Source organism: Pleurodeles waltl, chromosome 1_1 (genome assembly GCF_031143425.1).
Source record: "Pleurodeles waltl isolate 20211129_DDA chromosome 1_1, aPleWal1.hap1.20221129, whole genome shotgun sequence".
Lineage (NCBI taxonomy): Eukaryota > Metazoa > Chordata > Amphibia > Caudata > Salamandridae > Pleurodeles > Pleurodeles waltl.
Genome location: NC_090436.1, coordinates 308,376,495 through 308,391,639, shown reverse-complemented (window position 1 = coordinate 308,391,639; position 15,145 = coordinate 308,376,495). Strand labels below are relative to the sequence as shown.

General features: G+C 46.9%; 1 protein-coding gene across 1 annotated transcript in view; it reads right to left on the bottom strand.

Annotated features, from left to right (window-relative positions):
• The window catches only part of IL31RA (interleukin 31 receptor A), a 1,545,596-nt gene that overhangs the window by 224,684 nt on the left and 1,305,767 nt on the right, over positions 1–15,145 (bottom strand). The window contains exon 15 of the mRNA XM_069222232.1: positions 6,145–6,235. Coding sequence (XP_069078333.1) covers positions 6,145–6,235 — 91 coding nt within the window. The remainder of the gene's footprint in view (positions 1–6,144; positions 6,236–15,145) is intronic.

Here is a 15,145-nt window from a genome sequence, read left to right as displayed (position 1 = left end):
ACTCTCACTGTACCCATAGACATCAGGGTCAGGATTCAATCTTGGGAACAAAGTCCCCGTCAAAGACAGAATCGGTGTTGAGTGATGTCGTTCCAGCTCGGATAGGAGTCAAGAATGAGTATGGGATTGACATTGATCGTAAGCCCGACTGGTGTCAGAAGCATTGACGTCTTTACTGGCGCCTGGGAAGGTCGTGTTGGCACGACTGGTGCCGGTACAGATCCGGTAACGGATCCTGGGGTGTCCTCCGGAGCCGAGGCCAAAGTCGCCAGTGCAAAACCCGAGGAGGGCCCCTCTGACCCTACTGGGCCTGAAGGTAGCGCAGGAGGGTCAGTCGGACCAAAAATGAGGCGCATGGCCTCGTAAAACTCTCTCAGTTGGGCAGGGGTGGCTCCGGCTCCCGGAAACTTGGGAAGGAACAGAGCTGACCCAGAAGCAGGCTTCAAGGACGGAGGCCTAGAGAGCCAACACTCCTCCCACAATCCATCACCTGAGCGACAGTGTGAAGTCGAAGAACGTTTGTTCTTCAACTTCTTTTCCTTGTAACCTGAATGTCCAGACAATTTGGAGAGGGACGAGGGCTAGTGGTGATGGTTCCGCAAGCGGTCTCGTGACCTTCCTCTCCAGTGAGACCGGGAGCAATGCGAAGCCCAGCGCCGGGCCTCCAGGAGCATGAGCTTAGGGACCGCTCCCTCAACACCTTCGAGTTTATGGTCCGGCACTCGGAGCACGACTTCAGGTCATGGTTGTGTTCCAGATACTACAAGCACACAAGGTGCAGATCCGTCATCGACATCATGCAGTGACAGGAGTCACGCGGCTTGAATCTGGTATTGCAGGAAGACATATCAATGCACCAAGGCCCATATTTATACTTTTTAATGCAAAACTGCACTAGCGCAGATTTGCGTCAAAAAGTATAACGCCGGCTACGGCCATTCCAACGGGCCAGCCGGGCATCATATTTATAGAATTACAGTATCCGGCACTGCGGCCTGGTTAGCGTAAAAATAAATGACGCTAACCGGGCAGCGAAGGCGTAGGGAAGACTGGGGGTTGTGCGTCAAAGAATCGTTCAAGTCAGGTTAGAGTCAAAAATATTGACTCTAACCTGACTAGCGTCATTTTTTGATGCACAACCCCCATGGAAATGACTCCTGTCTTAGCAAAGACAGGAGTCATGCCCCCTGCCCAATGGCCATGCCCAGAGGGACTTCAGTCCCCTGGGCATGGCCATTGGGGACAGTGGCATGTATGGGAGCTCAAGTTGGGCCCCCCTATGCCACTTCTACGTTAATAAAAAAATACTTACCTCTACTTACCTCTACTTACCGTAGATGGGTCTCCCCATCCATGGGTGTCCTCCAGGGGTGGGCGAGGGTTGCAGGGGGTGTCCGTGGGGGCAGGGCAGGACTGCTTCCATGGTTGGAGACCATGGAAATGAGCCCAAAGGTCCCTTAACGCCTGCCCTGACCCAGGCGTTAAAAAATTACTCTAAAGCGGTTTTAGAGTAATTTTATAAGGCCCTCCCCTTCCAGTGCATCATTTTTGCACGGAAGTATAAATAAGACACAAATGCCTTTGAGTCATTTTTTGCCCGGGATCGCCTACCTTGCATGTCTTTAACGCAAGGTAGGTTTCCACGGTAAAAATATGACTCTAACCCCATAAATTTGGCGGGTCTAGCGCCAAAGTATAAATATGGAGTTAAGTTTGCACCGAATTTGCGTAAAACAAATGATGCAAATCCGGTGCAAACAGAGTATAAATATGCCCCAAAGTAGGTAAAAAACTTTGACAAAATGTTGAAAAGTCAGTCAAAAAACTACGAAGCTTAGCTCTTCTCTGGATCAGCGCAAAGGATGGCACAGAAAGAAAAGAACTGACGTCAGCAGGCAGGGGTGGCGTCTATATACAACCGTGACGTCATCACGGCAACCATGGTGCCAACAACAACGCAGTTGGATGACACCACCTGAAGGCGCGCAAGGGAACTGCTCGAAGAAAAATCTCCGGATCCAGTCTGCCGCCTGGGGGAAATTCTAAGGTAAGGAATCTGAAACTAGAAGTTTCTATCAGATAAATGTTTACTTACCTGTAAACCTCTTACACCTATACTCCCTATTCTGCATCAATCCTTCCCTTTTTGTGTGTTCTACCTAAAGATTTCTTGACTGTTCATTCTAATCTTGTGACTAGCGAGAAATGAATTTTTTTAAACCATATTTGGGCTCTCTCGTGAACAACAGTGATTGAGATGAAGGGTGTCCAATGTAATTGCAGTGCGCTTTCTATTATTTAATTTTTCAAAGCTTTTTATAGCATGCTGTTACCACTTTGAGGCATCTTGATCCCACTTATCAAACGGACAAAACCTTGAGCTCTTTTTAGCTCAAACATTATCTCATAGCTTGAGTTTTTCTATTTGCAGTAAATTGCTGATGTATTTTCTTGGCAGATGAAAGTATAATGTACATCTACTCCAGGTTTTATCAAAGTACAAAAGTCATTACAAGATCTAATTTAGAGATATTGATAGGACTCCTATGTAGGTTTCTACTAAGAATTTTAATAGCAAACCCTTCAATAGTCTGAAATTTACACCAGCATCTCCTTATCAATAATAGTAACTCCAGAGCCGGCCCTGGGTAGGGAACAGCAGAGCAACACAGGGCAGGGTGGGTGGGCAACAGCAGAGCAACACAGGGAAGGGTAGATGGGGAACAGCAGAGCAACACAGGGGAGTGCGGGCGGGGAACAGTGGAGCAACACAGGGGAGGGAAAGTGGGGTACAGTGGAGCAACACAGGGGAGGGTGGTTGGGGAACAGCAACGCAACACAGGGGAGGGTGGGGGTGAACAGCAGTGCAACACAGGGGAGGGTGGGGGGTGAACAGCAATGCAACACAGGGGAGGGTGGGTGTATGACAACCAGTAGATCAACACATGACTGCGAGCAAAGCAACAAATTGACTACCAGCAGAGAAACACCAGTGAGGGTGGGTGGGGAATAACAAAGTAACACTGGTGGGGTGGGTGGGGAATGGCAGAGCAGCACAGGGGAAGGGAATGTGAGGAATGTCTGAGAAACACAGGGGCAGGATGAGTGGGGAACAGCAGAGCAACAGGGGCAGACTGGAGGAAAAGCAACAAGGACAGCACAAGAGGGATGGGAGGCAGGAGAGGCAGTTGGGTGACAAACCAGCACAGAATGGAGGGTGAGAGAAGTGCAGGAGGGAGAAGGTTTAAAAGGCACACACTCAAAAGGAGTGCTTCACACAAAGAAAAAAATTGTGCTTTGAAAAGCAAGCAATGGAAGCAATGATGACAGCCAGTACAAACAATGGTAAAAACACAATGCTTCATGGTAAGGATGAACACAAGATCGACAAGCTATGGCACAAATAAGAAACATGCAAATGATACTAACAAGGAAAGGAAAGGCAACCAATGGTGGGCAAAGGGTGGGCTTCAACCGCCTCTTTATTTACGGTAACCCACAATATGCCTTGTGACAGACCATGCACTGTCTAGTAGGCTTACCCTAAAAAGCAGATACATACATAGGTCCAGATTTACTAAGATTTTGCGTCAGGGTTGCATAACTTTTGTGGCACAGCATAATTTAAAATCCATGCCGGCATATATTAAGCCATGCAAAATCAATTTGTATGGCTTTGGTTGTTTTAGCAAAAACAAAGGAATGCAAGGCAGCACATACTGCTGCCTTGCATTGCTTTGCTTTATGTAGGCATTACATAGGGAGAGCATGGGCATTCACGTGCGTCCAACCATGTATTTGCAAACCCAGAATAACAAAGACTTGTAAACCTGAATTTTCACCAAAATGGTGAACCCAACTGAGAGAGAGACGTGAAGAGGAGAAATATCTTCTTTTCTCGTCAGTACTTTCTCTTTCCATGTATGCTGCATTTTGCAGCACACATAGGTTAGAAAGCAGGATTATGCCTCTAAAGATTGCTTTTGTGCAGGAAGGTGCCCTCAGTGCAATCACCCTTACATCCTAATACAAGAGTGCATGCATTAGCACTAGGCAGCCACGTGTGCCAGCACATAGACAAAGCTGAACAGCACCATATCTTGGTGAATATGGAGCTGCTCATTTCTCTCCCTTTCACACCATACAGTGCAGCCATCTGCCTTGCTGTACTGCATTGAGTAACTATTAGTAAATATGCTCCTTATGGTAATGTTTCACAAAATATCAGAATACTGTTTAAAGTACAACAATCAATCAGAGGTCCTACACGTGCTGTTTGGGGATCAGCAGTGTGTGATGTACTTGGCATGATGTGAGAAAATTAATTTGGATTGGTGGGTAATAAACAGATGTTGTACAAGCTATTGAGCTTCCTTGACAGTAGATAATTTGTAAACATCAAGGAGAAAGCAAACTACACATACAGGCCCAGATTTACTAAGGCTGTGCACTGGCGCAATGTGGCACATAATATTTACTATCACGCACAACAGGTATTTTGTGCTAAAAATCTGCTCTTGCCTCAGCACAAATTCAGTTTTGCACTGCTTTGCCTCGGTGGGGTGCTACTTGGGCAGACCTGTGCCCACAGACATGGGCTTTGAGGCAATCCTGGGGGCATATTTATCAATAAGTTGCGTCGCCCTTGTGCGGCGCCATGCAAGAGGGTGCAAGGTTGATGCAACTATTAAGACAGATTTATCAGGCAACACAAGACCATCTTACATGGCCCTGCATTGCTTGATACATTTAGAGTAATGCAACGCTGCATTACTCTGCCCCAGGGAGGTGTTCCATGAATGGAGCGTCGTTGTTCCCATGCATCTACCCATGAATTTGAGTGAATTCCTATATTTACGATTAGTGCTAGACCAAGGAATACATCAAAATGCTACGCCACCCTAAGAGAGACCCTTTCCCAGGTGAGGCGTAACAAGGAGAAATATCTTTATTTCTTCTTGTTTTTCTTCTTTCTACATGTGGTGCAACAAAAACAATCCTGTGGGGGAAAATGCCCCTCAGGATTGTTTTTGTTCACAAAGGTATACATTCCTACACAAAAACAATCCTGCCCGCAACGCAGGCATCTTTGCACTGCGACGCAAGGGTGCCCTCATTGGCCCTAGGCAGCAAAAAAGGTGCCAGCTCAAACAAAGGACAAGAATGCACCATATGTTAAATACAGCACATTCCTGCTATTTCACACAGCGCAGCAAGGTGGCTTGTGCACTGTGCTGCATGAAAGTTTGATATATCTGCCCATTAACTACTAAGGTAGCCAGGCAGGACTTTGCATCAACAACTAACTAAAGCTTATATGAATCAGGTGTAAAGAAGATTAAGGCCTGCATAATGAACACAGCAGTGTTTACCACCATGTTCAGGCTGGCTGTCATTTAACTGACCGCCAGCCCCCCAGGGACCCTGCCGGCCACATAAAGAACATTCTACTGAGCCGGCGGGCAGAAACATTGCCAGGACATTGCTGGCGGCTCCACATGGAGCCACTGTCAATGCCTCTGTGCGCTGGGGGCAGTAGGGATCATAATCCGAGGGCTAGCAACGCTGCCCTGTCAGATAATGATTTCTTCCACCGTCAGGCTGCCTGTCGGAGGCAGCCTGGCGGTGGAGGAGGGTTGCCTATTGTGGCAATCCATGTGTTCATTATATGTCGGTTCAGCCCACCATGCCGGTGGCGGTCTTTTCACCCGCCGCCGGCATGGCAGGCTGAACCACGGGGTTCATAATGACCCCCTAAATGTGTTTATATCTCCAAACCACCAGTGCAATGCATGTGTGTTGAAGTGCATAGCCCACATTCAATGCATGGGTTCCTCTGAGTTTGTCTAGGCTTAGGAGTATATACTGGAAGGGTATGCCTCTAGTAAAGATTCTATGTTAGTCAGGACACACTCATCTCTGCACCACAGGGTGAGATGATACATCATGCAAGGCAGCCTTGTTAAAGCACCAGAGCAGGCAATGACTTCAGCAGCAGGCCAGTCTTAGTATATATGATTTATGCTCTGTTTTGCCACTTACCCAATACAGCATAGCAAAGATTGTTGCTGTGATGCGTGGTGTGAAAAATTTGTAAATCTATGGCACAATTTAGTAAGGGAAGAATAAAAAGTATTGACTCACTTTTGCTTTTTTTGTAGGCAGATCACCCCGAAAGAAAATGCAAAGAACACAGATCCTACAATTGCAATAATAACGGTAACATCTTCTTTATCTGTAGAAGGAAAACAGTAATTTAGTTTCACACAAAATTCATAATACCTTCACAAAAAGATAGTTCTGCTAGAGTAGTTAAAACCACTGACAATGTTCACAGATATAGAGTGATACTAATGGTGGTCATGAAAGTGAAGAGAATTAATGTGGCTAATCAATGTTACTGTACACTGATAGCTCTTTAAGCCTGCCATTATATCTAGACAGTCAGCCATAAAACAGCCAAACTGGAAGTGAGAATTGCAGAAAAGTATTCTTATTTTGGTATGGTTACCTCCACTTTTTGCCTGCTGACAGTGTGTTTTGACTGTGTTCACTGGGATCCTGCTAACCAGGACCCTAATGACTGTGCTCTCTCAGCCTTTCACTACACCCTTTCACTACAGGTCACTGCACCAGGTCACTGTAAGTCACCCTTATCGCAAGCTCTTCTAGCCCTGAGGGCAGGGTGCAAGTACCTGTGTGTGAGGGTACCCCTGCATGAGCAGAGGTGCCCCTACGAATCCAGGTCCATTTTCCTGGACTTCGTAAGTGTGGGGAAGCCATTTTACCAGTGTGCTGGACACACTCTGAACCTGAGCATGTTTGGTATCAAACAAGTCAGAATAATACCCCAGTACTGTTGCCAGTATTGGTTGTATGATTCCATGCACTCTGGGGGCTCCTTAAGGGACCTCAGCTTTGCTCCTTGCAATTTGAAGGGTTTTTCCTGGCACCACTGCTGCTGCCATCCTACAGACACGTTTCTGCCCTCCTACTGCTTGACCAGCTCAAGCCCATGCAGGCAGAACAATGGATTTCCTTTGGGGGAGGGAGGCAACACCCTCTCCCTTCTGAAATAGGTGTTACATGGCTTGGGAGGGGTAGTCTCCCCAAGACACTGGCATGCTTTGAATGGCACATTTGGGGCCCTCCTTGCATAAATCAGTCTGCACCAGTCCAGGAACCCCGGTCCCTGCTCTGGCATGAAACTGAACAATGGAAAAGTAAGTAACCACTCCCCTGTTCATCACCACACCAGGGGTGGTGCCCGGAGTTCCTCCAGGTGGCCACTTTATTATGCCATCTTGAATCTAAGATGGGGAGAGGCCTCTGGGAGCATCTGAGTGGCCTGGACAGGCATGTGACATCACAGCCCCCTCCTGATAGCTGGTCATCTTGCTAGATGACGAATCCCCCTTTCCGGGCTATCAAGGGTATCCCTCTTGAGTGGGGCTTCAGATTTGACATGCAAGATTGCAGCAGGATTCCTCTGCAACGTTTACTTCACCTTTTGGCCACTGGAACTGCAACTGGACCCTCCAGGAACCGACAATCGGAATCTACAGCAACGACTCTGCTCTGCAACATTGTTTATCCGGCTCCTTCCAGCAACTGCAACATTTCCCCAGCTGTGCAGCCTCTGAGGGCGATGAGTCTTCAGTCTGCACAAGAAGCAAATCTCCCTTGGAGTGAAGGAGTCACTCCCCTGCATCCGCAGGCACCAATTGTAATGACAACAAGCTGAGTGGATCTCCTCTCTTCCAGAGCTCTGTAGATTCTGCATCACGGGTGGTAGTCTGGAGTGGCACCATTGGTCCTCTCTACCAGCTGTCCAACACAGGAGGCGGTAAGCCTTTGCTTCTCCACGCAGGACAGTACTCTCGTGCACTGCATCTCTTGAGGCCACCAAGGCTTGTTTGCATCTCCTCCAAGGGATCTTCAGGCTCCGTGCAGCCCCAGCCCCCAGCACTCTTCTCTGTGACACACAGCCCTCTGCGTGCTTCTCCAGCGACGTGGGTCTCCTTTCTAGGTGTGTTGCATGGGCCTCACAGTGACTCCAGTGCTTGCTGCCCGTGGGTCACCTGTGGGGTCTGCCTCATCTTCCTGCAACTCCCCTCACTGCTGAGGGTCATCTGGGACTCCCCTCTGTGGGTTGAGTCCCCCTGGACCTTGTCGGTCCCCGGCAGCTCTGCATTTCTTTTTCCACTTGTTGGTGGTTTCTGCACACCACTGACCAACTGCAAACATTCTTCCGGCGTGGTACGTTGACTGCACCACTTCTGGAACTCTTAAGCTACTACAGTGTTGCACTGCTGACTGTCTTTGTTCACCGTCGACCTGGGCCTGCATCCACAGACGGGTGGGTCGACTGGACAGTCCAATGTGAACTGGACTTGGTCCCCTTCCTTTACAGGTCTTGGCATAAGCCAGTGTATCTATTTGCTCAACTGCCCTAGGTATAGGATGAGCATCTGTTTTAGTTACAGTATTGAGGCCTCTGTAGTCTACACAAAACCTCATCTCTCTTTTACCATTTTGGGAGTGAGGCTTTGGGACCAGCACTGCAGGTCTAGCCCAAGGACTGTCTGAAGGCTCAATATCTCCTAGGCCTAACATTTTCTGAACCTCAGTTTTGATGCATGCCCTGACATGATCAGGCTGCCTGAAAATTTTACTTTTGATAGGCAGGCTGTCACCTGTGTCAGTGGTATGTTCACACCATGTAATTTGACCAGGTGTTAGAAAGAACAGTTTAGAGACCTGCCTAGGAGGTTTCTGCAATCATCTTTCTGTGACTTAGTGAGGTAGTCTGCAAGAACAACTCTATCTTCTGATGCATCCACTGTATCCACAGAAGAGGTCAGGGAGAGGGTCACTCTCTTCGTCCTGTCCCTCATCAGTTACCATGAGCAATGTCATGCCAGATCTATCATAGTAGGACTTCAGGCAGTTCACATGAAGCACGCTGTGGGGGCTGGTATGAGTGCCTAGGTCCACCAGACATTTGTCGGAGTGCCCTGGGAGCCACAGGCTCCAAGACACACACCTTCTGTCCTGGCTGGTTAACGGACACTCCAACGTGAATGGGACTTGGTCACCTTTGTTTACAGGTCTTCGTCTACCGGGATCCACCTTTAGTTTCTTACAGTCTTGTCTTGGTCTTGTAAAATCCTCTTTTAAAGTCCTTTTAGTTTGTTTTGGGAAAACCAGGTACTTGCCTCTTCTCTCCTGATCACTGGGGGGACCCTGGTACTTACCTTTTGCGGTTCCTAGTTCCTCCAGCTCCCCTCTATCGATTCCACTTCCTTAGGTGGGGGACCAACCTACGCATTCCACTTTCTTAGTGCATGGTTTGGTCTACCCCTAGGGCCTTCAGTACTCATTATTGCTTTCACCGTTTTCTATTGCCTTTTATGCTAATTTCTGACTTCTAATGTACATATAATAGTGTGTTTATTTACCTCCAGTTTGGGTATTGCCTATTCAGTATTTTAGTAATTGTGTTACCATAATAAAGTACCTTTATTTTTGTAACACTGTGTGTTTCTTTCATGTGTGTAAGTGCTGTGTGACTACAATAGTATAGCTTAAGCTTTTCATGTCTCCTCGATAAGTCTTGGCTGCTCATCCACAGCTACCTCTAGAGATTCCTGGCTTCCTAGACACTGCCTACACCTCACTAACAGGGGGTACCCGGACCTGGTATAAGGTGATCACACCATAGGTGCTCACCACACACCAGGCCAGCTTCCTACAAGAAATAGAGTGAATGAGTTTTAACGAGTCAGCAGAAGGTGATTGTCTTTTAACTAATCTGACATATAATGGTTTGTGTCTCAACCAACAAAGTCATATCATATTGCATAAGTGTATATCCTGGTCTGTCCGTCTCTTCTGTCCCAAAATAATTTCAGAGGAAATACTCTCAATCTCGGATTAAAGAATTACTATTTTCTAATACACCCCAGAGAAATACTGATCACCTACTGTAAGGAAATGCCTCCTTTTGTATGGTCATTTTGTGTCAAAAAGTATGCCACAACAATCTCCTTTTTACAGGATTTATTCTTAAATTCAATGCTCTGGCATCAGCTTACCATGCATCTCCACCTGTCTCCCAAAGTACCACCTCCGTTCTCAGTCATATACCTTACAATTGACCTCATCACATTCCAGAACAATTTCACATATCATTCTGTAACACATTCCAGAATATTTACATTCTCGCAATCAGCTGAGATGCCAGGTAACTGAACATATCCCACCTTACAATTTAATAAAAAAATACTAATAAAAATTATACCTATGAGAACTGTTATGCAACATTACATGGTGAATTATAGATAAGAATAATACTCACCAGGTATTTTATAAATACTACCAGTATAACACATAATACAGCACATCACACGATTACAGTAGTACCATAAAAATAATTTTAACTGAAATTTCACTTAGCAAGGAATAAATACAGAACTCGCCCATGTAGAAAACGTATCCATGCTGGTGGCAACAATGTACATTACATGTTGGTGCTAGCTGCTACATAATCATTAGAGCATCTACCTGACCTGGTAACCTTATGTATTATTACTGGACTTTTCTCTTCCCTAGTCATACCTCTATTCTCACCTACCTATTCCCTCATCAGATTCTCCTGTGGAAGAGCATTCAGTTCGGAAGTGCTTTTGGGTAATGTATCATCCACCCAAACATACTTCCTTGAACTTGTCACCTTTAAATGAGTGATTTTCCCATCACTCAGCAACACTGAATTACAAATAATTTTAATAACCTGCAAGGAATCAGAATACCTCCTTTCCCCTTTCCTAACCAGTCTTCCTTTTTTCACCTTCACAACATCCCCCACTTTGAGGTTAACTTTCTTTGCTCCATGCAATGAATCGTATCTATTCTTATACTTCACTTGGCTCATTCCCTTCCGGTTCCTCTCTGTTACAGGTGACCAATTAACCTTCTTGGTTTTGGTTAACCAACCCATGTTATCTTTAGTGCAGGGAGATCCCCCACTCAACTGTTAAAAAAGACTATTGAAGGTTAAAGTGCGGTAGTACCTGACACCCCCACCCCCCTCCATCCAAACACCCCCGGATTCAAACACCCTCCCACCCCCTCCAATACAAATATTCACCCCTCACCCCCACAAACGCACACACACTTGCCCCCACCCCCCACAGCCACATATGCACACATCACCCTCCCACCCCCACTACAGTCACAGCACCCCTCACCCCATACCCCCACACCCGCCTACCCGCATACACGCACACAGACACCAACACGCACCACACATACACCCATTCACGTACACTGGCATATATGCATTCACTGGCATACACAGCATTCGTCCAGACATACTCACACACAGACACACTGACATGCAGACACGCATTCACTTCACCATTCTTATACGCATTCACTCACGCATCCAACCACGCACACAACACAACTGTAGGAAGGTAGCCTCTTTCTAGCCTTGTTACCCCCACTTTTGGCCTGTTCGTGAGTATATATCCGGGTGTTTGTACTGTCTCACTGGGATCCTGCTAGCCAGGACCCCAATGCTCATAGTGAAACCCTATTTGTCATTGTGTTTTATATGTCTCACTGGGATCTTGCTAGCCAGGACCCCAGTGCTCATAGTTTGAGGCCTGAATGTGTTCCCTGTGTGGTGCCTAACTGTGTCACTGAGACTCTGCTAACCAGAACCTCAGTGCTTATGCTCTCTCTGCTTTTAAAATTGTCACTGTAGGCTAGGGACCATTTTTACCAATTCTGATTCTCACACTGGAACACCCTTATAATTCCCTAGTATATGGTACCTAGGTACCCAGGGTATTGGGGTTCCAGGAGATCCCTATGGGCTGCAGCATTTCTTTTGCCACCCATAGGGAGCTCAGACGAATATTACACAGGACTGTCACTGCAGCCTGAGTGAAATAAGGTCCACGTTATTTCACAACCATTTTACACTGCACTTAAGTAACTTATAAGTCACCTATATGTCTAACCCTCACTTGGTGAATGTTAGGTGCAAAGTTACTACGTGTGAGGGCACCCTGGCACTAGCCATGGTGCCCCCACATAGTTCAGGGCAATTTCCCTGGACTTTGTGAGTGCGGGGACACCATTACACGCGTGGAGAGCCTCAGTGATACAGTAAGGCACCACACAGGGAACACATATAGGCCACAAACTATGAGCACTGGGGTCCTGGCTAGCCGGATCCCACTGACACAGGCAAAAATAAACTGACACATAAGTAAAAATGGGGGTTAACATGCCAGGCAAAATGGTACTTTCCTACAATACCTATATGTAGCTTCCAAATGGTAACTCCGAATATGGCCATGTAACATGTCTAAGGTCATGGCATTGTCCCCCCATGCCAAATCTGGTATTGGGGTGCCAATCCCATGCATCTCAGGGGCTCCAGAGATGGACCCCGGGTACTGCCAAACTAGCTCTCTGGGGTTTTCACTGCAGCTACCGCTGCTGCCAACCTACAGACAGGCTTCTGCCCTCCTGGGGTCTGGGCAGCACAGTCCCAGGAAGGCAGAAGAAAGGATTTCCTCTGAGAAAGGGTGTTACACCCTCTCCCTTTGGAAATAGGTGTTAAGGGCTGGGGAGGAGTACCCCCCCAGCCTCTGGAAATGCTTTAAAGGGCACAGATGGTGCCGTCCTTGCATAATTATTGCTCCTCGAGAGATCATCGTGCTGGTCATATGTCCTGGATCCTGCTGATACTGTTAGCAAGTTGTTCCCTACCAGTTTGGTATCCTTGTGGGTTTCCCCTGTGGATTACATTTTTTAAACCATGTGAACTTGTAGAGTGAGAAAGCATAGCTTCATTTAGCTATATCCATGTGTTAGTCCTTCATTTTGGACTACAAATTTTAAGTTGGAGAGTGTTTAATCCAGCCTGTAAGGGATATCTAAGTTCTTTCATATCTAAAGCAGATTACAAGATGTACGTATGCCAATTATACTGAATCATAAAGTCCTGATGAAGGTGTATTTATATTTTTCTTCACTCACCGAAACGCGCGTCGGCTTGTAAATTGGCATGTCTTGAACATTGGCATGAAGTGTTTGAAATTGGCAAATTTGAAGCCCTGACCAGGATTGGCTACCATCAGGCCTGTAACACGAGAATTTGAATCAGGAAATTATAACCTAGAATTGGCTGTTATTATGTTGAATTTTATACAATCCAAACTACAACGCATAATTGTAGCATCAAAGCAGTAACTTTATTGTGCGGTTTAAATATCCTCTCATGTATGAGGCGGTTGTAAATTTGTATGTATACTATTTTGTGATTTTGTTGGTTCTGTGTTATTTGTTTATTTTTGCGTATTTACTGGTATGTTATTTATGTTTTCATATATGTATGTTTCATTTAGGGTAGGGGGTTGTATTATATTTTTTAGGTTGATTCTATGTTGATTATATTATGTGCGAACTGAATGTTTAATTAGCTATAATAAATATCTAAATTGAAATATATTGTATGTTGTATATTTGAATTTAAGATTTCCATTCCTATGTTTGCTATGTTAATGGAGAGTAAACTACGTTATACTCATAGCCGTCCTTGCATAAGCCAGTTTACACCGGTTCAGGGATCCCCCAGCCCCTGCTCTGGTGCGAAACTGGACAAAGGAAAGGGGAGTGACCACTCCCCTGTCCATCACCACCCCAGGGGTGGTGCCCAGAGCTCATTCAGTGTGTCCCAGACCTCTGCCATCTTGAATGCAGAGGTATGAGGGCACAATGGAGGCCTCTGAGTGACCAGTGCCAGCAGGTGACGTCAGAGACCCCTCCTGGTAGGTGCTTACCTGGTTAGGTGGCCAATCCCCCTCTGAGGGCTATTTAGGGTCTCTCTTGTGGGTTTCTCTTCAGATAACAAATGCAAGAGCTCACCAGAGTTCCTCTGCATCTCCCTCTTCGACTTCTTCCAAGGATCAACCGCTGACTTCTCCAGGACGCCTGCAAAACCGCAACAAAGTAGCAAGACGACTACCAGCAGCATTGTAGCGCCTAATCCTGCTGGCTTTCTCGACTGTTTCCTGGTGGTGCATGCTCTGAGGGCTGTCTGCCTTCACCCTGCACTGGAAGCCAAGAAGAAATCTCCTGTGGGTCGACAGAATCTTCCCCCTGCTAACGCAGGCACCACACTTCTGCATCACCGGTCCTCTGGGTCCCCTCTCATCTCAACGAGCATGGTCCCTGGAACACAGGAGCTGGATCCAAGGGACCCCGACAGTTCAGTGATCCTTCTGTCCAAATTTGGTGGAGGTAAGTCCTTGCCTCCCCACGCCAGACAGTAATCCTGTGTACTGCGTGAACTGCAGCTGCTAGGGCTTCTGTGCACTTTTGCAAGGAATCCTTTGTGCACAGCATAGCCCAGGTCCCCAGCACTCTGCCCTGCATTGCTCAACTCGCTGAGTTGACCACCGACTTCATGGGATCCTCCTTTGTAGTGTTGAGACGACCGCTGTGCTCAGATTTCTTGAATGTCTGTTCAAGTGTTTCTGTGGGAGCTACCTGCTTCTGCAGGGGCTCTTTGTGCTGCTGAGCGCCCCCTTTGTCTCCTCCTCCAAGGGGCGACCTCTTGGTCCTTCCTGGGCCTGGGCAGAACCCATTTTCTTCAACTGTGACTCTTGCAGCTAGCAAGGCTTGTTTGCGGTCTTTCTGCATAGAAGTAACTCTTCATCCTCCAGCATGCCGTAGGACATCTTCTGTCCAAAGGAGAAGTTCCTGGCATCTTCCGGTTTTGCAGAATCTTCAGCTTCTTCCAACCAGAGGCAGCCATTTTGCACCTTCCTCCGGGGTTTAGTGGCCTCCTGCCCCCCCTGGACACTTTTGTGACTCTTGAACTTGGTCCTCTTCCTTTACAGGTCCTCAGGTCCAGGAGTCCGTCTTCAGTGCTTTGCAGTCAGTTGTTGTCTTTGCAGAATCTCCTATCACGACTTTAGTGTGTTTCTGGTGAAGTAGGGCAACTTTACTCCTACTTTTCAGGGTCTTGGGGTGGGGTATCTAGGAAACCCTTAGTGTTTTCTTACATTCCTAGCGACCCTCTACACACTACACTAGGCCTGGGGTCCCTAAGTGTTTCGCA